A 26,238-nucleotide genomic window follows, 5' to 3' on the forward strand; every position below is an offset into this window, starting at 1 on the left:
GCATATCTGTTTTGTTAACAGCTTCTATTTACGCCATGGAAAAAAAAATTAAAAGCAACAGGATGTGTTGCGTGCCTCAGCGCACCAACCGATCGGCTAACGATGAGATTAAGGCTTCATTCATTTCCGCTGGACGTATGTCTTAAGAAGTGGGTGGCGAAGGTCTGGATCGGCAAGCCTGAGGTGCCGCCATTGAATGTTTGCAGCGCATGCTTCGTCGCCGAAGTGTGCGCTGCAAACCTCTCCATGCCCCCCGCTCCCCATCACCAATCTTCACTTTTGTCTCGGTGGGAGGCTAAACAGAAGGAAACAAACTTTGGGCGGCAAGCTGAAGCGTGTCCCCGACCTCTCCAGGCTCGTTGCATCGGAGCATAACTAGGTTCGCAGCTGCGCACCGATCGCTAGGTCTCTTGCTTGCACTGACCCTTTTAGATTAAAACCGAAATTGAAAACAAGATCGGCGTACTTTTTCTGGCTTAAACCGAAAACACTGCACTCCAGCCTTAGCGTTCATTCTAGATACGCTTCGTGTCGCATATATCCTTTCGTAAGGTTAAAGGCATCATTCGCCGTAAAATACCAAGCATGCACGCACGCACTTCTGGTTATGCACACTACTCATATATATTTGCGCTGGGCGCAAATTATTACATTCAAGGTTCATTTATATTTATGGGGTGCGCATGCCGTAACATGTGCAATCACTATAGCTACAATATACAACAAAAAGCTTGGACGTGGGACGTCCCTCGAACGTGGGACATCTGCACACACAGTCTTTGAATTGGCACAGCTTGAGCACTGCATGTCTTGACGCCTCAGCAAATTAGATAGCCAGTGTTTAAAACTGCTTCACCTGTGATTAGACACTGGGTCCTTTTTTCGTAGGTTTCAAGGTGTCCCATAATATTTCCCAGAGAGAGCTGCTTTGTAAAAGGCAGCGTCATTCCGCAGCCAATGAGAATAAACTCGGAAAAATAAGAATACACTCGGCGTGCTACGATGCAGATGCGCAGTCGAGAATTCCGATACTCTGTCCACCATCATGGATCACCTCGCCGTGTGCACTGTGAATAGCGTTGTTCTTTTTCTTTTATGTGACACCCCTGCTGTAAGTCTTTAGACAGAGTATAGAAATGGCTGTATAAAGAAAAAAAAAAGATAGCTTTGTCTGTTGCTTCACCTCATTGGCCTCCACTGCTATAGCAGTAGCGCAGGAAGATGAATTGATAAGCAGTGGCTGAAGAAGGGCAGCCTCAGTCCAGAAGAAACATTTCAATAGTGAGGCTTGTCTTCATCAGACAATTCCCTTAGCCAAAACGCTACTTCAAAGGTGAGGCATCCTTGTGTGCGCCCTGTTGACCTCATCCATTCAGTTAATCACGAAACATTTTTTTTTTTCATGCGCCCATATGCATGGGGCCCGCATTGTGCAGATAATTATTGAGTTAAACTGGTCTCGGATAACTGACTCTCTTTGCCTCTCTTCTCTTTGCAGCATTTCAAGTTTCAGGAGACCCAAAACGACCAGCAGGAAACGGTGTTGACAATGACCGCGATGAGCGCGACACGAGAGATGGACGGCCTCTACTATTGCTCGGCAGAGAACAAGGCGGAGAAGGTGGAGCGCGTCGGGCATCTCACCGTGCAGTGTACGTGGTGCTCCCCCCACTTCACAACTTTGTTTCTTGCGCTTGCTTTTTCTGGTTGTCATCAAGAATGTTGTTGCATACCATATTTACTCGAATGTAATGCGACCGCGATTGTAACACGGAGGTTGACTTTCCAGTTATACAAAATAAAAAATTAAACAGCAAATATAATGCAAGATGAATGGAAAAAAGAAATGGTACTTTAATCAAAGAATCGTAATTCGTTAATGAGTTTTCTTCACTCATCATTGTTTTCTGAGGAGGAGGCAGAGCTTTCTTTGGGCGGTATTCTTAGGTGATCACCTTCGTAGTTAGCTTAAATTTTGTGAAATTTCACGTGACTCGGCCCCGAAAGCGTCCCCGAGAAGTGTACCTCGTACTGTGCCTAGCTCGCTATCTTCACACAGTGCCACTAGCAGCGGTGTCGGCCGTATACCTCAAGGGGTTCGGTACCGAGCCGCCGAGCTGAGCCTCACGAATGCAAGACTATCTACGAAAGTAATAGCGCAGGAATCAAGTAATCTTCTGTGCCCTCGAGAGCTCATTTGATATTAAGCACTTGTTAAAAGATTGCAAAACTATTTAATTCAGGAGCATTACTAGGCCACTACGACGTCCGCGGAAGCCTTTCGACCGGCCTCTCATTTAAAGAGAGCTTCCCACTGGTCCCGCCATGTGCAAATCGACTAGACTCGTTGACGTAGGGTCGCGACGGAGTTTTCCAGCTCCTCGGCCATCAAAATTGCTAATCTCTCTAAGCTGGCGTCATACCACACACACTGCATCGTCATAATGTAACGTATGAACGGAGTCACATGAAAGACCACAGGGCACTACTGCAGCACCGTAACCCGTGACGTAGAAGCACAGCAAAAATGGTGTCGATTCGAACAAAAAACATGTTTTGACTTCAGTCGACTTGTCTGAGATTGGATCGAGACATAAAGGTACAGACTGCCAGCATAACGCTGAAAACTGCGAGATTTTGATTGTTTTTCAATGGTCAATTTTGCCGTTATTCGAATGTAACACGAGGGTCAAATTCAAGCAACGAAAATCACGAAAAAACTTGCTACAATCGAGTAAATACGGTACTTGTCACATGATCATACTACCTGACTGTAGGTGAGCAGGAATGCTTGCATCCTGCGTTAATCTTCTTAAAGGGGCCCTGAACCACTTTTTATCGAAGTGGAGAAATACATTTGAAGTCAAAATAGACCATTTCAGAAATAATTTGCCACAAAAAGTACTTCAATGCGTTCAGCAGAAGCAGAGTCATTGGCAATCAAACACTGCTTTCGCGGTGCTTCCACTCCTTCAATGATTTGCACTGCAAAGGCTACGGCAGAGCAGGGTGTGTCTGCAACGCTTCACCTACTGAATGTCACCGTGGCGTGCAGTTGAAGTTTGATTTTGGGTGTTAACGTAGATGCCACTACTTCTGATTTTGGCACCTATGACGCATTAAACGTTAGCCAAACGCAGTTGTTCTCAGCGAGCTGCATTGCGCTTAGCCATTGGACTTTTCGCTACACCCTGCAGCGATGGTGGTATCTACGCTACGTAGCAAACCGCAGCATCATGCATCATGCACTGTAGTGCGTATGCGCAGTGTTTGCGTTGTGCACGACAGAGCTTGAGTGCATGCTCATTCTCAATGCCCCAGTCTGACTGTGCTAACGTGGTGTGGACCGGCTTTGTCCTTCACTAGCTTGACTGACGGATATTAGTCACATCCGACTTCGCATTTTGAAGCGCCGTCAATAAGTCTGCCAAGGCATCTAACCAGTAGCGGCCAGGAGTGAACGATCGCTGGCAAGCGTGTGTGTGGTCTCACATGAAGTTTCGCGTGGTTTGAGGCTAGTTGAGCGTTCAAAGCTAGTTCAAATTAGCGGGACCCCACCGCTACGACACCGATAAGCAGGGTGGCCAAAGCTTAATTCTTATGCAGGTGGCCACTGAGCGGGAGCAGACTGTAGTCTGCTTCTTCCGGAAGTACGTAATTATCAAAATTCGAAAGCAGATTTTAGATTTTCGCTTACTTTAGCCTGTTAAACTTCGTCAATAAATCTACACAGTAACAGTAGGAAGAAGCACACTGATCCAAACAGATCCAAACACCCTTCTTGGTTGATGTCAGCTATTGGCCAATAGCAGCCGTGTTTTCCAGATGCTTTATGACGAAATAAAGCATCCAGAAAAAAAGTAAGGAACATGGCTTCTGTTGAAAAGAGAGCGTTTGAGAGAAAGGTGACTTTGCCCTCCGCTTACGAGTTCCACGCACCGTGCACGACTGCAAAACTTGGCTAAGATGTTCACAGTAGCGTATGCTACCCGTGAACTATGCTTTTTCACCAAGCCTGGGGGGTGCTCCAGGACTCCTTTAATTTCAGGACAGCTGAAAACTTTTGTCCTACTTCTGCAAAGATCCTGTGATGCAAAATGGTCCAATCATAGAACAGTTTCGTTTTGGCCATTACATTTATGCACTTAACACACACACTATGCACAACGCAGAAAAAGACATGGAAATGTAGGGACAGCACAAGTACTGCCTGTCAGCTAAAATATGATTTGGAAATGTGGGATGATTATCTACCGTACAAAACAGGGAAGCCAACACAGAAGCAGCCAAAATGATAATTGTGAAAGTGCATACGAGCGTGGGGCCAAGTGTTGTTACGTGTGATCAGAATCGGGGAGTTAGTGCTTCAGTCAAAAAGCACTGCTCATGTTCTTGCTACTTTTCCTTGTCTGCATTTTTTGTTGTGCTGTAAATTGGGAGTGTGTCTTTAATTGCATGTTCAAAACTTGCTCTAATTTTTCTCTTACTGTGACGCTTAAAAACATTTTTCTCTCTCCCACTGCTTTTTGCAGTTGCACCGCAGGTGTTTGCCCGTGAGAACCCTGTGAAGACATGGGGCCAGCGTCCGGCCGTTCTCGAGTGTGTAGCGGAGGCCATCCCCAATGCCACCCTGTCCTGGTTCTACAGGAAACAGCAGCTGCAGGAACGCACGGGACAATACTTCAAGGTGGAGGGAAGCCGGGGAAGCAGCAAGCTCACCGTGGCACCCACTTTCCCTGACCGCTTCGGCACATACGTGTGTGAGGCGCAGAACTTCCTGGGTAAGGGCTCGGTGGACATCCGGCTAGAAGAGGCTCGACTGCCCGGAGCCCTGCCCACGCCGGTAGTGAAGTCGCTCACGCCAACCACCATCACGTTCGCCTTCATCCACGCTGCCGACGACGGGGGCATGCCCACCACAAAGATCATCATCAAGTACTGGAAGGACGGCGACCGCGAAGAAGTGGCAAAAATCCAGGAGTGGAGCGACAGTATGTGCCACCTTTCCTCGCTCTTCGTGGTCGTGTGTTGCCAGTGAGTTTTAGTAAAAAGGCAGCTGAGGCGGACAAAGAGGACGCCTAGCCTCTCAAGTGGTCTATTCGAAAGTCAACAAAAATATACATAGGAAATCATTTAAGCTAGCCCAATGAAATATTGTGTGCAGTTTAGGCGTATCTTATAATGTGTGGGCAAAGTTAAGTGCACAGAGGTATAAGAGGGAAGTTAAGAGGCATTGTGGGAAGTTGTCATAGTTCTCTTGTGCCTTGGACTTTGCGAGATTCAACAGTGTGGGATTTCAGAACTAGTACAGCGTAGACCGCTTATAACTTAAGTCGCCGAAGTCGCGAATGTCAGCACTATAAGCGGTACCACACTATAACCAAAATGATTTTATTGCGATAGAAATTGCATGGACACTCCAGGTGCATTTCTGCTGCCGCCGTGAAGTTCCATATAAAGTCCAAGGGCGATAAAAACGTTGCCGCGCGCTGTATGCTGTACAGTGTAGACCGCTTATAACGTAAGTCGCCGGAGTCTCGAATATCCGCACTATAAGCGGTACCGCACTATAACCAAAGCAACAATTTGCAAGACCCACACATATGCAAAACATGTGCACCGAGCCGCCACGCGTATGCGACAGTCGAGGAATGCGGCTAGAACGTTTGCATTCAATTTAGTCAAATCTCGTTAATTCGTACCAAATCACGCGGCGGCGCCTCCAACCGGCATTGCTCCGGCACCCCCATAGAGTAAAAGCTTAGGGGAGACCCCTCAATGTAGCGCACGAACAAACCAAAAAAAGAAAGAAAAAAAAAATGCGGCGGACATTTCATCCTCTCTCAAATGGCAAGGTCACCGATTCTGCGTTGCGCCGTGCCGATGTCTCAGCCACGCTACCGTAGCCACGAGTAGAAAATGGCAGTGAACCTTTCTTTCTCCTTTATGCTTCCTCTACTTTCTAGTCACGTGTTGACCTTGCACGCTGCGGCTACGGCGCAGAGGGAAGTAGCAGCGCTGTCCCAGGCCGGCCAACGAAACTACCCACGCCGGCAAACGCCCGCTTCCCGATAACGGCAGAAAACGAGAGGAGCTGGCGCCGGGCCGGCTGTAGCGGCGGCGGCTGTAGCGGCGGCGGGCGCGCACGGTGACAGTCGAAAGTGAGGGAGCTACGAGGGAGGGCGAAGGGAGCCACCGAAGCAGCGGAGTTGCCAAGGCGAAATCCGCTTCCCTGCCGCCCTCCTCCCTCACATTCCACGGTCTCCGCGTGCGCCCCTTCGCCGTGCCGTGCCGGCGCCGCCCGCTCGCTCGCTGAAGTTTCGTTTACTGCCGTTATCATGAAGCGAGCGTTGGCCGTTTCGTGGCCCTCGCTCGCTATGCATGCTGTGATATTTCACGACTCGACTCGCACTTAAGACTGGTTTCAGCCTCACTGGCTGTTCGTTCGCACCACATGCCCTTCTCCTCCACTTCGTCTCTTTCTTCATTGAGCACTCCTTGAGGCGCCCGTTTGAGGGGAGCGTTCGCCCTCTCCACCAACTTCCGTACTCCCAGGCAGCCGCACTGTAACCGGTATTTCGTTTCCCGCAACTGCACTATAAGCGATGCGTGTATACATGGAGTGCTATGGGAAAATTAACGGGAGTCTGAAAAGACCACACTATATCCGGTCCTACACTATAAGTGGTTACGTTATAAGTGGTCTATACTGTATGTGCGAGTGAAAGCGTGCGAGGGTGAGCCAGCAATTGCGGCTTAATCTCGCACATGCAAGGGGGAAGGAAGTGCGCTGTCTTCCATCGTGCGCAAGGCTGGTAGGGAATGGGATGGTAGGGAATAGAGGGGCACGTTCTACTCCATGCGGCATGGGCGGCTGCGCTGCGTGGAGTAGTGGAGTGGAGCCCGGGGCCGCTGTATTTTGAAAGCGATCTGTGACGGGGGCACAGTCCACCGTGCACCGTGTTTTCGCGGCTTAGTTCGCATTGATGCGACACGCAGTACAAAAGTCAATTCACTCGCTGCTGCTGGTGCCACGCTTCCTCACTATAGTGTTTGGACAGTGAGTTTCTGCGGTCATCGAGTGAGATGTGTTCATGTTTGCTTGTGCGCGCTCCCACCATCACGTCACTCTGCCTGCTCCGAGTTAGGAATGCTGGGATGGGTGGCCGGTGCGAATTGGCGCAGCGGGCAAAGAATAGGAACGGAGCTATTCATGCACCAGCAACGTTGGAACACGCCCGACACGCCGGTTGCGTCGTGTCGTTGGAGTATAGATGCCAGTTGTTCGCCACCATGACGTTGCAGAGCTCGACGCACGCGTAACGTCGGAGTATATCTATGGCTTGTGGGGAACGTTCGCAGTCTCAGTTGACTGCTGAACTTCCAGGCAGCCGCACTGTAACCGGTATTTCGTCTCCCGCAACTGCACTATAAGCGATACATGTATACATGGAGTGCTATGAGAAAATTAACGGGAGTCTGTAAAGACCGTATTATATCCGGTCCTGCACGATAATCGGTTACATTATAAGTGGCCTCTTGTAAGCAATCTGACTAGTAGCGCCACCTGCCAGCCTCGGCACACAGCCAGCCCCTAAAGCCAAGCCTAGGCATGAAGAGGGTGCGCGGATGTGCAGCGCGCGCGGTGGTTTATCGACACGTTTTGGAGGCGCCATGCCTTTAATAAGGCATTTAGTTCAATATAGTTCGTTTACATGTATGCTCGAGCCTTAATTACGTTTCGGCCAGCAGCCGGCCCTCACACTATACTGTATTTGCATGTTAAAATGAAATTTGTTAGGGATAAAGTGTGCCTTGGGAAGAATACAGTTGAAACCATTTTTAAGGAACTCGATAGTTATGCAAAAAGTGGTCTTTGTATCGGTAGGTTATTATATGTGGACTCGCTTTTCAAAACGCTCAAAAATTCATTACACTGTAGCTGGCATCAGCAGTTGTGGTTCGATACCGTTTTGGTCCAGAAATGCACTACCGTTAGTGTGCCTAGTTCATCATCATCATCATCATCATCATTTATTGTTCCCTTGAAGGCCCCTGCTTGGGGTATTACATAAGGAGGGTGGGGAGTACACATACAAAATACACTAAAGCTGGTCAGTGATCAAAATATCAAAATATCGAAGCGGGGAAAACACATGAGAAGTCATTCAATTAATAGAAAGCAGTTGAAAAAAACAGGGTAGACAGGGTTTAACAAGGATCACTAAGACTTACTAGAAAAAGCGTATTATACACAGTATACACGCGGCGGAGCGAAATACATTTCATGAACAGTTGGTACAGAGGATCAAAATTTAAAAAAGCATGATTGAAACAAACAGAAAGGCAAGCTGTAGTTAATACAAGGATTATAAGTGGTTATAAGAGGTTATAAGCGTTCTACACTTTATTTAGTGATTTTTTTTCTTCCATATTTCCTTTTTAATGTATAACTATTCAACTTGGACTATTTTGAAATTTGCTCTTATTTGTGTTCACATTTTCTTTTGCATGATACTGTTCTCCCCCCCTTCATTTGTTATGTAATACCTTTCAAGGGCCTTTAAGGGTATTTTGTTTAAATAAGTAAATAGGTAGTATAAATAAATTGGGAAGTGAATGCGAGCAGAGGAAAATAATACTTTTTAGGTTGCAACATACACGTCAAGAGAGGAAAAAATTTTTAATGATCGCTCGAGGCCTATTTGGGGAAGTAGGTAGTCAATGGATGCCAAACTGAAGCATTTATATTCCCCATGACTTGGTAATTGAACTTAAACACTAATTTTCTCTCTAATAGATTAGCATTACGCTGAATAATGAAAGCAGTGAATCCAGCAGATGTTCCTGCGATTAACTATGTTTGTTGCAGGCAGCCTTCCCCAGAGTCTTCTGCTTCATGTGAACTCTTGCATGTCATTTCAGTGGACCGAGCAGACACGGTGACCGTAGATGGCCTGGAGCCCAAGCACAAGTACTGGTTCCGCTTCGCGGCCCACAGTGCGGTCGGCACTGGCCCTTACTCGGAGACCCTGTCCCGAGAGACCCCTCCAGAGATGGCACCTGACCCACCCATTGTACTGAGCAATGAGAACAGCATGTACCCCAACAAGTACGAGATCCGGTGGGCTATTCCGCGCGAGAACGGGCGCCCTGTCCGTCATTTCCGTGTCACCTACTTCAAGGTGCGTATCCCGACACACATCGTTGCCATTTTTTTTTTTTTCCTTTTTCCTTTGGAAGGGGGGGGGGGGGGGTGTTAAGTTATAGCTGGTGAGCAGCCGTGGATTACATGAAAAAACCACATATCCAAAAACTTGTGAGCTGGGCGCCTAGCTTAGGATTTGTGGATGCAGTCTATTGTTGACACAAGGTTGCACAAATTCGTTGCAGTTATTGATTACAGGCAGCATGCCTAGGTGGCAAAATATGTTTTCTTGTGGAACATGTGTACTTTTGCTAACAGTTGTGCAGGACTGTATTGTACAGCAAGCATTATTGATGTCTTTATGTTGGCCTGCTGCTATTTTTTTTTTCTTTGTATCACTAGGCAAGGTGGTGAGAAGGTTCTCGCGGTACAATTGACTGGTTATTTTAAAGTGCTCTGGCAGTGCCATAAGATTTGTTGATGGCATGTTTAAAGCTTTTTCACTACAATAAGTGGTTGTGCTAGCTCTAATCTGGCTTCATTGTCGTCATTGTAACCTGCTTATGCTCGCAGAAATCTTAGATGCTGTCTTGCTTTCCCTGGTAGCCAATGTTTTGACTAAGGGACTTGTCCTTATCAGTTGCTGCCCTGACGAAGACACGTCCCCTTGTTGAAACGTTGGTTCTAGCAACATTCCTTGTTCAACCACTGTTGTTCACATTAAGCCTCTGTCTTCTTGTGAACCTCTTGTTTAGATGCTTTGGTAGTGCTGCTGGAGTGTTCTAAAGCGACCAATTCATTCAGCTGCGACAGCAAGCTGGCACGGCCCATGACCCCACTCATTGTTCCTGCATTTGTTGAGTGTCCCTTCCATCCACAGGTGGATAAGCGTCCGGGCAACAACTTTGTGCGTGCTGAGGAGCCCAAAGTCGTCCAGGTCACCGAGTGGCACAATGTTCCTCGGGTGGAACTGCGCGGCCTCAGTCCCGAGAGTTACTATCGGGCCGAAATCGAGGCCTACAACGACATCGGCTACAGTGAGCCCGAGAGCATGGTCTTTCACACTGCCAGAGGTAAGGGTCCATTGACTTCTGTTTTTGTGATGTGATTGTACCTTGAAAAGTGGCTGCACAGTATTTGCTTAGCAGTGCATTTGCCTTGAGACAAAACTTGTCTAAACATGCTCCGCTTTGCTGTGAAGTTCTGCTGTGCTCTGACACACAGCACTAGTAAAAGCAGGGATGACTGAACAAACACAACAATGTGCCTTCATTATTAAAGCTTATTGATCTGTGGCATGGCATCACTCATCAGAATTGTAACCCGGTGTGCAGGAACTGTTTTGTGTGCTGGTGTGTATACCAATGGGGCAGCAGTCATGAGGATGCAATGCTTTGATGTATGCTTAACAGCTTTCTCATTAATGTAGTTTGCGTTTCTCATTAATTCATCTGCAGTTATTTAACTTTTGCTTCATTCAAATGTGTCTTAATTCTCTTAATTATATGTTCTGGCCAGTGACAGTACATTTCTGTGAATGAAGCATTTAATTATTTTGATGCTGCGGAACACCTCGGCTAATCATCCTTGGCACATCATCCTTGGCACACACCAGTGCTACCCTTGGCTATAAAATAGCTGTACTGAAGCAGCTAACGGGCAGTTGAATGTCGCCATTCATGCCTACTGCATGATCTGCACAGCAAAAATTCATCTGTTCATCCTCTGCACCTGGTGCTTTTTCTATTTATTTGCTGTTCAAGATGGAGCCATACAAATGCACAGGAGCTTCAAAAAAAGAAAAGCGTGACAGGCAATCAACACAGAAAATAACACAAATTGCATCAATGAAGAAAGAAACATTGACTCAAAGCTGCCTTCCAACTAATCTGTTATGTATGTGTGCACGTTTCCAAGTAAACATTGGTTGGAGGACAGCTTTGTGTCTGTTTCATCGTTTCTGCGGTGATTGCCCATTAAGCTGTATCCACACGATGGAGCAAATTGCATTTTAAGCTTGCAGATTGCATATTACAGGATTGTGCGTCAACCGTTTCTGCAGTGCTTCCTCAGTCCACATGAAGCGCTTCACGGTACACCAGAGTGCCAAATCACCATTGGGATTTTTGGCTAGGTCACGTGTGCTCTGTCTGAGGTGTCACCCTGTGTCATATGAATGCTAGCACCGAAAAGATCCGATTCATGTCACTTGTGACATGACTGATTTGTCCGCAATCTCGTCCGTCGTGTGAAACAAGCTTTACAGATTCGCTATTCAAGCTCACCTAAACCAGTGGTCCTGATAACAAAATAGTGTAGAAGAGTAGAAAGGCATTAGGGGGCTCATTTACCAAATTATGTCAAGGTTTGGCCATATGCTTGTCATGGCTGCCTCTCTTTCAAAGATCTTGCCGTCTGCAGGCAAATGGAAGTCACGGCAATCAGTTTCATGCCATGAATACCATGGGGAAATCTGGCGTAATGTCTGGCTGTTGAGCCAGCACAAAACTGGACAGTGCATAAATTTGCATAAAATTTCCCTTCTGGGTTTGAACAACCTTGCGGATTCTTTTATCAACCTTCCTGAAGCCATTTGTTCTAAAAAAAAAAACAATTTTTTAGAGACTTCTTTGTATGGATACAATTAGTCTCATTTACTTCTGAATTCTTCATTTTTTAATTTTCCGTACATTACTTGCAGTAAACATTCTGGCGTATAAAAAGTAGTTATGCTTGAGGAGTGTTATCTGGCAAATGTCCTTAAGATTTAGTGCCTTGCCTACCGGAAACTACTTCCAGGGTGCAATGTAGTATAACTGGAGTGCACAACAAAAGAAACTGCACGGAGCTGCCTCATCAGAAAAAGCCAGGTGATTCCCACATTGGATGAATGATTGCAGGGCCACATTTCTCTATAGTTGTCTTTGTGTGAAACTCTGCTGAATGTTGAGTAAGTGGAGTGCCATGTGTACATCACTCTTCTAATTAAAGCTTTGGCACTTCTGTACTCAAATTTTGCACATGGATAGCATCTTGTGATGCATGCATTTTAATATCATGTTTGGATGCAGCATCACGTGGCCATTTCATCTAGAATAAATCTACTACGAAATACAGCAGACTGCCGTTAATTCGACTTTGGTTTAATTCGATCCCGACCGAAGATCCCAGCTGGCGCCCATACATTTCTATCGGCCCCAACTTTGTTATTTCCATCCTAAAATGAGTCTTTGCCGGATAATTTGAACTTGACCAGTCAGTATGCACCTGCTTGACTCATATGGTGACCCCAGTAATGACCCCTTTAGTGGCAGCACCCGTCTCTGCAAAGCTTAGGGGACAGTGAATGCATTAAACACACGTCATCTCCTGTCAAAAATGCCTATTTTTGGCCCACCCTAGGAAGGTTTTCAAGCAATCACGATAGCCAACAAGTCTGATTACAGTATCTACCAGATTCCAAAGTGTGGCCTTTTTTTTTTTCTTCTCTCAAAAGAATTGAGCCAAGAACCACAGTCGTGGTGTTTGTATGCTTTGCCGCATAACACGGCTGCATTGCGGCGAAGCCAACTTTAGAAAACCGGTCGTCACTGTGCAACACACATACTTTGACTACTTTGAACATACTTTGAACATACTTTGAACATATACTTTGAACACACATACCCTTGACTACTTTTTTGCTAAACGATTTGGCACATGTTAGGTTTCTACTTTGTATCCCTACATTAGTTTTCTACTTTGGACACATAGAAAGTGGGCGCGCGTTTGATTCGTGGATGTGCCAGAATCTGAAAAATGCAGAATGAATCAGCTCTGCGTTCTGCCGTTTTTTCTGCATCTTGTTTAAATCAACCTGCCAGATAAATTCGATCAATTTCGTCATTTCCATCAGGCACGAATTAACGGAAGTCGACCGTATACGTGCAGTAATGCCAAACAAAAAGCGCAGAATTTGCAGAAATGGATAATTAGCACAGGCTGTCATTTGTAATGATAAGGCAAGGGGTGCACCACGTTTTATCTATACCCGGTGGTTTGTTTGGTCATTTGCTTAATGCGATAGCATTATAAGTCGACATCGCACCCTTTGCAGGTATCTGTCTGATGAGAAATGGGGGGCCAATCCCCAAGGCAGTGTCGTCTAACACAGTACAGCATCTCAAAGTGCTAGCTGTTGCATGGGAATAATTCGAGGAACAGACACATGACGCATGTGCCAGACGTCCCAAAAGGCGAGTTTGGCACGAGAGATGCAGGCCTGCTATAACGGTTTGAGCATTGGGCTGCTGTGATGGAAGACAGAGGTTCGATCTCATAATCAGTTGAGCATTTCTTTATACAGTAAAACCTCCTTAATTCGACCCTCACTTATTTGGAAATTTGTGTAATTCGGACTCGCCCTCTGGTCCCAGCAGTGGTATGCATTATTGAATAGAATGAAACTCTAGGTAATTCGGACATGTTTGGCCACACACCAGTTAATTAGGACAACTCTTGAAGCTAGGTGAGTGCCGTAATTGTGGGACGCAATAGAGCAAAAGCAGCGCTAGCTTCCAACCGAAACGAAACAGAAGAATTCGCATCACCATAATCGCCAGGCAGAAATCAAATATTTACTTACCACCGCGGCGACCTTGCCGCGAAGACGGCATCTTCGAACTCGATAAGGCCGCGAGCCAGTTTGCAAGCCCGCTTTACTAACTACATTAACAAGCACGCTGTAACGTGTGCACAGGTTAAACATGAACACATCTCGCTCGTTAACCGCGAAAATTCACTCTCAAGACACTGGAGTCGAACTAGACGTCGAAAGCATAGCGCATACGTAGCTACCGGCACTATACTCGTGGACAACTTTCTGTGGCAATGAAGGAAAAGCTACGGGCGCGTGGCTGCTGCTCATGTGCTACCACGCCAAGTAGTCCGGCAACGTTTGACAGTGCTTTTGGTTGCTCAGAACAGACGCTGAATCAACGCCGCTTCCGTGTGCGATGGTTTTGCGTTTGCTGAGACGAAGACGGGAAAAACCACAACATGAGCAAACTTTTACACTCAGTGGTGCGTTGTCTTATTCAACTGTTGCTAATAAGGTGTTTATGTTTTCTCTTCCCCAGCCAAAACTAACGTGGATTTAAACACGGGACTCTTTTCAGAAGCGTTCTCACTTGTGAGCTTTGTCTCCGTAGCTTTCCCTTCATTGCCACAGAAAGTTCGCGAGTTTACTTGCACTTTGGCTGCAGATCTCTTTGAAGATAACGCACTTTTTCCACGTCGCAGATTGCTTTCAAGATATGGCAGCTGCCTCCGAAGTAAACGCCTCCCTTTCTCACCTCCCCTGCCGTGCCTCGCACACTACAGAAGTGCGCTTCCAGCCCCGCCTTTCTCCCTCGCGCACGCGAGTATGAGTCGGCTGACCCTCGCAAGCTTTCACTTGTACATACAGCGTAACGGCGCGCAGGGATGTTGCCGTGTTTGGACTTATATATATATATATATATATATATACGGAACCTCGAAGCGACGTCCACGGTGACGGCAGAAATATGCTTCGCAATAAAACGTGCTTCTGCACGGTTACTACTTGAATTGGATTAGATGGCGACAGCGAATTCGCACCTCCTGCCGGCAGCTTCTCCACGTTACCGGGAGCTAATCTTGAAGGCCATGTTTTAAAATTCACTATCGCTGACGACTGTTGTTCGGGCATCGCAAATCGAGAATGAAACTTTGCGCACTTGAGATTTGGCCTGTGCGTGTAGAACAAGAAAGAAAAATAGTACGCACTAACCATTTGGTGGGAAATGAGTGACTACGGGCTTAAGCGGTCATCCAGTACATGGGGTTCAATGGGGGCTGGGTTGGGGAATCTTCGCGACTACGTTTAAACCGCAATTACACATTAAGCGGGTACGTATTAATGAGATTTGACTTACAAGGTTTCATGAGGAGTGGTCCAAGTGCATCAAGGGGTTGCAATTGGGGTCTTAGTTTTCTTTGTCTTTCTTCCTTTACTGTAGCTGTAGTTAGTAGTTACAAAAATAACTGCGATATTCTGATGTAACTTAACTCTATTACAGTTTTAGTTTTGAAGGGTTTTTCGACGTAAGAACAAATTTTATATCATGTTTGCGTTTGTTTGCTGTGCTAGTGCACCGTTCTAGCCAAACCATAATGTGCACTTTTTTTAAGCTATAGCAGGTTACTGTAACAGGTTGTGAGTGGCAGGCAGCATATTTGCACAGTTGTCCACACCAAAGTTTGGTGGAATGTTTTGACATGCTTAATGCGAAATGAAATAGTGTTCACAAGGCTGGCTTCATTAGTATTTCACAATTGTAAAGCGGAAACTCATTGATACGATTCTGCGTAATATGTTTTTCGGGATGATACTTTTTTTTTTTTTTCTTTGATAATACAATTTAGTTGGATAAGTTGGATGATACGATTTTTGGATGGATACTCTTTATTTTCCGGTTCCTGTGAAGATTGTATCAATGAGAGTCCATTGTATTTGCTTGTGCAATTGCTGGCAGGTGCCACCATTATGCATGTCACATTACTCGGACAAGTTGTGTAAAAGAAAGTGCACTAGATCATCGCCTTGTGAAACAGTTGAGAATGCTTACAAGTTAGTTCTCCCTATTTAGTTAAACCTCGGTATAACAAACTTTAATCGAACAATATTCTCGATATAAAGATGTATTTAACTTTCTGTTTATTTAGGTCCATAGGAAATTCATGTATTTAGAACCTTAATATAACAGCGTTTATACACAATTTCAATAAACGAAATTTCAGTGCTACTGCGAGGAAATACCGAGACAATAAATGGAAGCTTCCATGGACGCAGATGGTCAAATGGTTGAATTACGAGCGCCTGCTTGCGCATGCACCTCTCGAATTGCGTACCGCGTGACCAAGCGCAACCAAGAGCAGTGTCATGTTTCGTGTCGCGATGGAATGGCATCGTGTGCGGTGTCTTCTCTAGTTACAGAGACGCATTAAAAGAAGACGGCATGAAACCGTATCTTTCGTAGCCAACTCTCAAATTCCACGAAATTAATTTTTTTTTTCTCATTTAAATTTGTTTTTTTCTAATTGCCCGATAATTTGAAAAATTCGTGGACCCTCCCGTGCAAGAAAAGTTCATCAGCGACTGTACTTTAAAAGGTCAAATTTCATTCTAACAAAATTTCAATATAACGAAGCAAATTGCCAATTTTACTGTCTTCGTTATATCGAGGTTAAACTGTATTTCTTTGTGTACTAGTACTACAGAAGTTTGGTGTGACAGCCCAAATTATCATTCATCAAATCTGCTTATTTCATTGGTAAATGTTGCTTTGAACATTACAGTGAAGATATATTTCTTGTTCTTTTGTCACCTAATTAGCAGGATTCTCAGTTAAGTGCCTCTTGGTGTTTAGAACTTTATTTCATTGAGATTTTGCTCTAGCAAGAAAAAAACGAATGAATAGTACTTAGGAACCTGGATATTGTGATTTCCTTGACACCCCAATTATTCTAATGGCACCAATTGGATGAAGCAGAAGAGAACTTGAGAAAATAAAAAGAAAAGCCTATATATTTATTAGTTCGTTGACTTACCTCTGCCATCCTATTACAGGTTGTATAGTCTACCTAGGAGCCGAGCACAGTCATGGCAGGCCAATTAGCTTAGAAAGAGTCTGAACCTTTTCTCAAAAAATAAACAGCAATGGCACCGAAGGAACTAGCCTGTCAGTGCAGGGGCACCCTGCCACCCCCTTTTTTTTACATGGCAAATAAACATTCAGAATCCTTGGACAATACTGTCATGAACATTCAAGCCAAATGTTATTCATGTTACGTGCAGCTGGGAGCTCACAATTTTCACTGAAAAGCTGCGTGCCCTTTCCTGCTACCTTTTGAGAACTTTGCCACTTTTTTACTTCTGCACTAAACACATTGTTTACTCGATGAATATAGCAGTATCTGAGCCAAAGTCGGAGAAGTCCCATGGTGCCAGCCGGTGGTCATAACACTGCACCGATACTATGTCCTCCAATGTAGGCAGGGCAACGAAGGGTTGCACCACAGTCCTTCCATTACAAAAGGCCAGCACAGTGATGTGCAGAGTAGGCTGGCAGTTATTCAATGTGGGCACGGCCTACAGCTTTGTGGCAGGTATGACCGAAATGAGATGACGGGCAGCTCTTGATTGCTGAATAATGGAGGTTAATATGTGGTACATTGAAAAATGTTTGCTTGGAAAACATTTCTGCGGAAGTGCCCTCTGCTACCAGGCACACGACACGCCTGTTGCAGAAGGTGCTGCAGGTTAAGGGTTGCGGAGCAGAGCAGCAACCAATGCACTGCGTATGCCTGCCTTGCGTCACCAGGTGCGCTGAAATGTGACGTGTTGTGCCCAGAGAGAACTGGTCACCCTATCCCAGTGACTGACCTTTGTGTACAGTCACTCTCTGCAGCAACCTCTTCTGTGTCTTCTCCTAGTGCCTACACAGCACACACTCTCTCTCTCTCCTCTCTTTTGCACTGTCGAGGTCTCTCCACACACCCTCTGGGGTGTTTCTGTTATCTGCCAAAACAACTTGTGTGCTTCACCATGGCCATCTCTCTCTCTCTCTCTCCCTCACGCACTCTCTCTTCTCTCCCGGCTAGACCCCTCCATCCAAACACCAGTGATCCCACCCAACTTTGCTGGTACATATCACATTTCCTACTTGCTCTTATCTCTTGCTCTGTTATTCTGTGGCTGCTTGCTCCTTGTCTGCCTGCTACAAGACCGTGAAAACGATTCGAGCATTGTTGCCTGAGCATGTCACCTCTCTGCCTGCCCGTTGGCCTGAACATTGTTTTCACACCCACCGAGGTCCTTTCTACCATGCTTGCCTCAATTTGCCTTGCAGCTGCAGCACTGCCCACCCAAAAGCTCCGCAAGTTCAACCTTGAACTGTGCGTGCATTAAGTGAGGTGGGAGTGTATGGTGGTAATCTATGTTGGTGGACTATAAATGCAGGAAAAGAGCCTTTGTATGTAATTTCTGGAAGAAATTACATACAATAAAAGCGAGACAAACGAGTTATCAGAGGCGCTACAACGTGGTTACAACTTTGTTTTCTCTTTGGCTCTACCTGTAGCGTTTGGCTGTTCTGTGCGTTTGTTCAGAAGGGTTTCAACATTTTAGAGTTTTACAGCGCACACAGCACTCATGGTGTTGTTGAAAGTTGATGAAAGAGCCGCTGTCCCAATCGTGGCAGTGGTTCTGGGGAGTATCGTTTCTCTTTCTTTGTAGCTCTTCACTTGACGCATTTGACTTGACTGCCGGCCATGTGTTACTAATAAACTTTCGTTATGGAATGCGCCCACGGGTATGCCCTTTTTTTTTTTTTTTTTCCTGACACACGTGATATGGGGGGGTCGACTTACATTCGAGTCGACTTACAATCGTGTAAATACGGTATATGTCATTAAAGCAACCTTGTAAACACCACGGGGCTGGTAAATGCATAGTTTTCTTGTTAGCATCTTTCAAACAGCACCTCAGTAGACAATGCGTGCACCCGGTGGTTGTCGAGATTTTTCAGCGCACCTCGATAGACACGGGCGCAGTTTCATTGTATTTCACAATGAAACTGTGCCCGTGTTCATGCATGCCTTATATCTAAGGTCATGCCAAAGAGATGCATCCTCTGTCATGTGTCACTTCTGGCAATCAGTTATGGTGGTGTTCTTCTCAGTTTCGGTACCAGAAACAGCTATTTTTTCTAAGCTTTTCATGACTCTACTCATATTTCAAACATCAAATTTTGCATGGAGGCTCCTCTACATCAACACTGTCTTGAATTAGGCTTTTTACGGGGTCTGAAATTTCGTTGTACTTGGCCTGCTCAGTGCCTGTGGATTTCCTGTACTGAGCGCAAGGTCATGGGCTCAATTCCTGGCCACGGCAACGACAGAATGGAAAGACAGTCGTGCTCCGAGTTTTGCATGCGCATTATAGAACCCCAGGGGGTGAAATCTAATCCCTCCAATATGGTGCATGTCATGGCCACTGAATTGGTTTGAGAGATAAAACCTCACCACTCAATTAGTCAATATTGTTAGCATTCACAGGAGAGCAACAGCCCTTGGTTGGGGGGAATGGGCACATTGGATCCCACCAGCTAAATAATTACCTGTGCGACAGCACAATGTTGAGCGAGTGCTGTGCTGCGCTCTGGGAAATTTGTTTGTTGTGCCACATCAGAGAAACACTGTCAGAAAAACTGCAGTAATTCATGACAGGCATTATTATCATGTGTTCTCTATTTACAGCCATGGTCTGTGAGCATCTGCTGTTGTGTTCGGACACACATGCTGGGGGCATATCTTATTAATACATTACTAGAAGTAAATCTGGCACAGCAGCCGTTGATCTGCCGTAAGAATGGTGGATAATAGTACTACGAGTGTTTCTGATTTTGTGCGGCTTTGTACGAACATGAAGTTCCCCAAGAGCAGTCGGGTGTTTCACATTAATCACTAATTCATTCCATCACATAAGTTATCTCTTTTGAGTACACTTGTGGCTAGGTCTAGATGACATTTGGATAGTATAAAACTCATCATGGGCAGTTCTCCCTGCCTTTCTAGACGTTTATTTTTGTGCGTCTGGAAACAGTACAATGGTGGAATTTTGGAGGCCAAAAGAGGCTTATCATTTGTGTAGAACGTGTTTGTTTATGATGATAGAATGGAGGGACTGGAAGGTCATTCAAAGCCAAAGGAGCAAAGTTTACACAAATGCATTTTCTACAACCTCTGGTTCCTGTTCCCGCTGAAATTCTGTACTGGTGGTGCATGGGGTGCTAGGTTTCTTCCCAGCATCCACATTAAGATACTCTGTGGCTGTAGGCTTGCCTCTATGAAGCGCTTGAAGTTTTTCTGAAGGCAACACCTGAATCTGATTTCCTCTGTAAAGGTGCAAGAACACTGTGAGATAAGTGTCGACAGTGAAAATGGAGATTGAGCAGTTGCTGGCAGTTTATTTGTACTGTAGGCACACAGTCAACAAGGCATGGGTGGCTCCTCTATCATTCACTTATGCGGAACATCCAGGTCAGCATATCGTGTAAAGCTAGGGCATGCACTTCGGTCACTGCGCCAGGAGGTCTGCCTTAATATAGGATCCTGTGCCCTATTCCTTGTTTCAACTCGGTAAAATGAAATGGGTTGAAGCACTATTTGCAGACAGAGAAGCTTTGAGAAGAAAAGCGTTTAATTTGTGCAGTTTGTCAGTAACTACCTATGGGGCTAATCTTGGATAACAAAAAAAAAAATTTAAGGTTCATAAAGTTAAAAGGGAGATGATAATAGGCAATGTTAAAACAGTAAAACAGCAGTATGGATTAAAAAGCATATGTTGGTAATTGATATTTTAGATGAAATTAAGGTTGGCCAACTTGTGCAATGCATAAAGCTATATGATTAGGAAAGTGCGAAGGAACAAAGACTGGAGAAAATAGACTGGAGAATTTGTTTTGTCATTGTTACTATCGGAGCTGCCCCCAAGTTCGGCAAAACATTCTTTTTAAGCATACAGATTAACTGGCATGTGAAATCACCAAGGCTTGTTTCATTGAACAAAAATGCATGTACGCTAAGCTTCTGGGACCTTTCATCATAGTGAGATAGATTTCTCGAGGCCTGTTCCGAGTAGTGGCGAATAATTTAGCCATGGTGACCTCATGTGTCTGTGCCACCAACTTGCACATGCATTGTGGTTCACTATACACTGGGTGTTTTTTTTTAGACCACATAGAATTTTTAAAAACAGCTTGTTGCAGATAGCATAATTTTATTTATTGTGCTTGATTACTCAGAGAGGTGGATTTATCTCCACAAGAAATCGAAATGTACATATGCCTAAATAACAAAAAAAAAATTTGAAGAACTTTTTAATTAATTACTTGATAGTATATATTGCGAATTGTAGCCAGTGAGTTTTCAAGGTGCTTGAAACCAATTTTCAGGATGACACCATATAAATTCCCGAAGTTGGCACAATACATTGGTGCTCCTGTTAAATTTGTGCTTCAATGCATAAAATGATGTTTTCTTCAAAAAGTAAGTGGATGACAGTGTATGTTTACTGCCTGACGGTGCATATCTCTGCACTGATTCCATTCTCAGTATTAGCTCTAAGTGGATATGTGTTACAGATTCACTGACTACAATTTGCAATTGAAGTATGTGACGTAACTTAAATAATTATGAAGTTAATTAGTACATGTTTGTTAATTATACACTTCACTTTATCGTGCAAGTAATGTCCATCACGTTTAATTACCCAGATCAAGTACTACAATTATGCTATCTGGCACAGGCAACTTTTAAAAATTTGGTATGGTTTAAAAAAAAAGCTTTCCAACAAAACCCTTTTGGTTGATAGTAAGCTCTCGACCTGCTTTCTTCAGCAGTCTTTGCCCCTTTGCACTTTCCTAACCACAAATTCACACCAGCCCACCCAGTTTGCAATTTGTAATCAAACAGAACAGGGGTACCAAGAGAAAGGCAAGGCTGTTGAGGACAGCAGGGGTGGCATGATGACGTTTGAAAATTTAGGATCCGATCTGCTGATGCAAGAAAGAGGTATTTGGAAATGACAGAGAGAGGCCATCACGTTGCGATGGATGCAAAATAAGGCCAGTGATGATTTCATCACAGTAAGCCACCGCTTGCTCGGAGCTGCTTCTCTTTCTCGCGCACACTCTTCCCACTTCGTTCTTTGCATCATCTTTCCACCTTTGGCAAGTATATGACGGCTAGCCCATTGTCATGCTCTCCTGCTGCTTACATTTTTCATTGGACACTGGCATTTTGGCATAATCCAGATTTCCACAGGCATTTATAGTGCACAATTCTTGTGCTGAAATGGTGACTGGTCTATCTGGCATTTATTTCCATGTAGCCAAGCTTTTCTTCCATTTTGCTGTGTATGTTGCCCATGAGCTAGTTATAAAAATAAAGCATTCCCGGTTTTAAGTAGTATTGCAGCAGCACAGAAAATGCAGCATCTTGACAAGAGAGCATTGTAAAGTTATTCATTTGGCTGCACCCCACCCCCCTGCCCATTTTTATGCCTACCCAATGTGTGCTTTAAATAACTGCGAACTCCTTTTTGAGGCACACAGTGGTTAGAAGTTGATGGAGTTGGCAGCTATTCATCGTGAAACTGCAGTGCGCACACAAGAAACAAGGACACAAGGCAAAGGTAACACACAGGCGCCCGTGTGTTACCTTTGCCTTGTGTCCTCGTTTCTTGTGTGCGCGCTGCAGTTTCAAGATGAATAAGCTAAGATGGCATAACAAGCAATTTGCTGGGCCATGCCCATTGGCTTTGCACCATGCATTGAACTCAAAGCTCTTCCTTCTACAGATGAGTCATGCATGTCAGCATGTTGTGCATGTCTGTCACTTTTGTATTTATCATGCTGCCTGCGCATGAGTGTTGCGTCTCATACATTAAGTTTCTGTTAGCCCACTCGTAGTGGTTCTCCATATGCACTAGTCTGGACAGCATTGAACTTCAACCTGAAGCCTGCATACATTGCTATCGTGACAGTGATCAAGTCTAAAAAATGTTTGTGTGATGCTTTCGCTAGCTTCATGCAGCAACATTGGCAGTCTCGTCAAAGCTTGAGTGTTTGTGCTGTCTTGTTTGGTGATGATCATTTGAAGGTTAGTAGGTGGAACCTGCTATCTATTCTAGCATGACTGGTGTGTACTAATTTAGTACAATTTATTCGCAATACTTGTACCTTACTTCTTAAACTTATTGTACAAATTATTGTACTTAAACTATTGTAATGGTGTATTTGCAAATTTGTTTTTATGTATTACTTTTTAATGTTATTTAAGAACATATTCTTGAAGGTGAGGCAATCTTCCTCCATTTACGTTGTATTCAAATTGAAGAGTGTACTGTGAATGCATTATTATAGGAGTAACTACAACTGAATTTTTTGTCTGCTTCTGTCACCTGATGCATGCTCATTGTTTGTGCTTACAATTGTGAACAAGAACTTAACAAGTGTTTTACTCTTGTCTTTTTTTCCTGCTCCCACATCCTCACCCTTGTGGCCTGTAACACTTTTCCATTGTTTGCCTTGCCAATTGAAACACTCTTTTCATGACTTTCTGGATTTTTGTGCTATTCACTGCTCGTGCTTGCGTGCATTCTGTTGTTCTTCTTACCTGTTTCCTTCATTCCTCTCACCTCTGACACGGTGCCTCTGAATTCAAACCGCCATGCATGTCTTTGTTGTCTTTTGCTGTTCACATTTTTGTTTTCCTTCGTGCACCCCATTTTCTTCTTCCTGCTGTGCAAACTCTGCCCGTCCTCCTTGTCTCTGCCGCCTTTCCTCGTCTCCTCCCGTCATGTGCCTCGGCCCCTCCCCCCCGACAGGCGAGGTGCCCACTGAGGAGCATGGAGGGCAGCAGAGCCGTCTCAGCAGCCTGGGCCTCCCGCTCACCACAATCATCATCATCGTCGTGGCTGCGGTGCTGCTCGTGCTGCTGCTGCTCGATGTGGTCTGCTACCTGCGCTTCCACTGGGGCTTCCTCTACTGTTTGCGGCACTCGTGCGGTGGAGGGCGGGCGCCTGCCAAGCCCGTCGCGGACGACGCCAAGAGCAGGTGCGTTCGCGCCACGGTGCAGCTCACCGATGGCCAGCAGGAGTGGGGCAGTGCCCAGCGCTCGCTTCAGGTTCACTACTTGCCAGAGGAGAGGGGCTGGGACAACGCGCTTGCGACCGAGAAGGCACTGTTCTGGTGTGCTAACAGCGGTCATGTGACCTTCACGTGATGACCTGCGTAGGTCTGTTAGTTCTTGGCAAGTTCAACTTGCTATTTTCGTGGTGCAAGCAGCGCAGCGGCTAAGCTGTTGCCGCTTTTGACGCATGATTAACACAGGGTCTAGCACAGTCGCTGGAATGAATGACGGGCGTTTACCTTTTGTCCCTACCTTCATTATGATGAGTTGCCAATGTTTAGGGCCTCTGGAAATATCTCTCATACCACAGAAGGAACAGTGGCCATTTCAGGAATGTAGTCTGTGCATTGGGATTGGTGCTGTCATACTACTGCAGCATAACCACTAGCAAGGATCCAAGCTAAATTTTTTTACTAGATTTTTAGACATGTGAACCGTTAGGTGTAGCCTAATGCATGAAAGTTCTATTCTGAAGTTCAAAATATCTAACAATGCAAAGTCCACTCTTATTTAACAAAAACAAACATGGCTTGAAAATGTACCACGTGTGTGTGTGTGTGTGTGTGTGTGTTTGTGTGCATGCGTGCGTGCGTGCGCTTGCACACTTATATCTGAGTATCTGGGTCAGACAGCTCCTCACTTCCCTAAAGAAAAAAAATTGTATGCCCTAAAACCCTATTATCCAATAATCAGAAATGATCACATGAGTTCCTACTTGTGCATTCTCATTAATCAAATGTTCCATATGATAATACGAGATCCCACAATGCAAGAATTCATGCATGTTCCCATTGCTCATTTAGGATTATTGTTTATGGGAGTCAAGGGGCTTATGTTTGCTTAAAGTGTTGCACCAAGCTATTGATCTGACACCAAAAGGTTCTTGTTTTAAATTTACGGGCACGCAGTGGTCTTTTAAGCTTGCAGCCTTGGAACATAGTTGTTTCATGTATCCGGGTGCAACTTCAACTAGGTGAAATGTATGACTAAAAGGCTAAGCACAACATTTGGCTGACCAAGCGACTTTGGCTGGCTATTCCTAGAAAACCTGCGATGTCCTGTCTGCTTTTAAGCGTACCATGCAACTAAGATTGGTGGTTTGGGAAGTTAAGGGGCATAAAAGTGTGAAGTAGAACACTAGCACAGTTAAAGCTGCCGTGGATACAGGGCTTTCCTCGATTGCGTCTTTTTCCCTGTTAAGAAGAGGAACATACGTATTCTGTGTTCATGGCCGCTTGCAAGTCAAAGATTGAATTGTAAAGCTGGAGGCACAATGCCAGGTGTACGATGCTTTGAACTGTTAGCAATCGTTGTTTACATCGAAATGATTCGCCCTTTCATTTGTTCCTTTTCAAGTATGTGGAACTTCGTGGTACTAAGCCTAGTGTCTTCATCATCTTAGTAAGGGCATCGAAGCTGCCATGGTGCTGACATGCTTTTTTCGTTCTTGGATGTCATTTTCATCGTCACATTTGACATGCACCTGGGAGTCCAGAACAGAGTGGTTTTCGCCCCCCCCCCTACCCCCCCCCCCCTTGCTTTAAGCCGAAGTGTGGTTAAGCTTTGTGCCTCCATCGCTGCAGCCCTCCCACAGTGACCGAACCTGATGGAGGGAAGACAAAGCCGAAGGCTGAGAAGTCGATTTCCACTGAGTAAGACCACTCTGTCTTCGCGCCATTTTGCCAAAGCTCCGGCATCTTTTGGTGTGGTTTCACATTACCCGGCTCTCTTCAGCACGACTAACTCAAGATGACAAGCGACCATCCACTCTTCTCCTGGTTTGGTGGCAGGTTTCGAGCTCGGCTCTTGTTTGGCTCTACTAACTGAAGATGACAAGATGCGTCCCCGCGCCGGTCTTTTGTTGGTTAACCTTTTTGCTGCTTTCTGGGGATGGTATTGCCTACACATTCTGGAAACTTACCCTTGAAACTAACGTGCGAGTTAATCTTTTTTCTTGTGCATAGGAAATATTGATAGTGGTCGGGCCAGCCAGTTCTTGATGGTGCAGAGGCCTAAGCTCAAATGTTCACTTGAAAGGCCACTCTAAAACCAGCGTTCACTTGAATATTTTCATTACTCAGTGAAAGGAAAGCCAAGTTGGTTTGATACATTTTTGCATGCCATCTCTCTCTCTCTCTCTCTCTCTCCATTGGGCAGTGCCACATCTGTTTCTGAGATCGGTGTTGGGTACACCTTTTTATTTTTCTCTTTGGTCCTCCTGCATTCCGATAGACGCATCCTGTCTTTATGTACGTGTTGGTGTTCTGGTGTACTTAAATCTTTCCTCTCACATCGGTTATTGGTGGTGGAATCCTCTTTGGTTTGAGCCCATC

At 45.1% G+C, this 26,238-nt stretch overlaps 1 protein-coding gene across 5 annotated transcripts in view; it reads left to right on the forward strand.

The window, feature by feature from the left end:
• LOC119455253 (fasciclin-2-like) overlaps positions 1 to 26,238 on the forward strand; it is a 123,162-nt gene that overhangs the window by 80,832 nt on the left and 16,092 nt on the right. For 2 of the 5 annotated variants that reach the window (XM_037716650.2, XM_049668664.1), the window contains exons 9-15: positions 1,499 to 1,652; positions 4,533 to 4,991; positions 8,926 to 9,185; positions 10,029 to 10,221; positions 17,813 to 17,854; positions 23,601 to 23,829; positions 25,489 to 25,557. In XM_037716650.2, the coding sequence (XP_037572578.1) occupies positions 1,499 to 1,652; positions 4,533 to 4,991; positions 8,926 to 9,185; positions 10,029 to 10,221; positions 17,813 to 17,854; positions 23,601 to 23,829; positions 25,489 to 25,557 (1,406 nt within the window). The remainder of the gene's footprint in view (positions 1 to 1,498; positions 1,653 to 4,532; positions 4,992 to 8,925; positions 9,186 to 10,028; positions 10,222 to 17,812; positions 17,855 to 23,600; positions 23,830 to 25,488; positions 25,558 to 26,238) is intronic. The other 3 variants (XM_037716652.2, XM_037716654.2, XM_037716651.2) reach the window with 2 other exon arrangements.

This window comes from Dermacentor silvarum, chromosome 6 (assembly GCF_013339745.2).
Source record: "Dermacentor silvarum isolate Dsil-2018 chromosome 6, BIME_Dsil_1.4, whole genome shotgun sequence".
NCBI classification, from domain to species: domain Eukaryota; kingdom Metazoa; phylum Arthropoda; class Arachnida; order Ixodida; family Ixodidae; genus Dermacentor; species Dermacentor silvarum.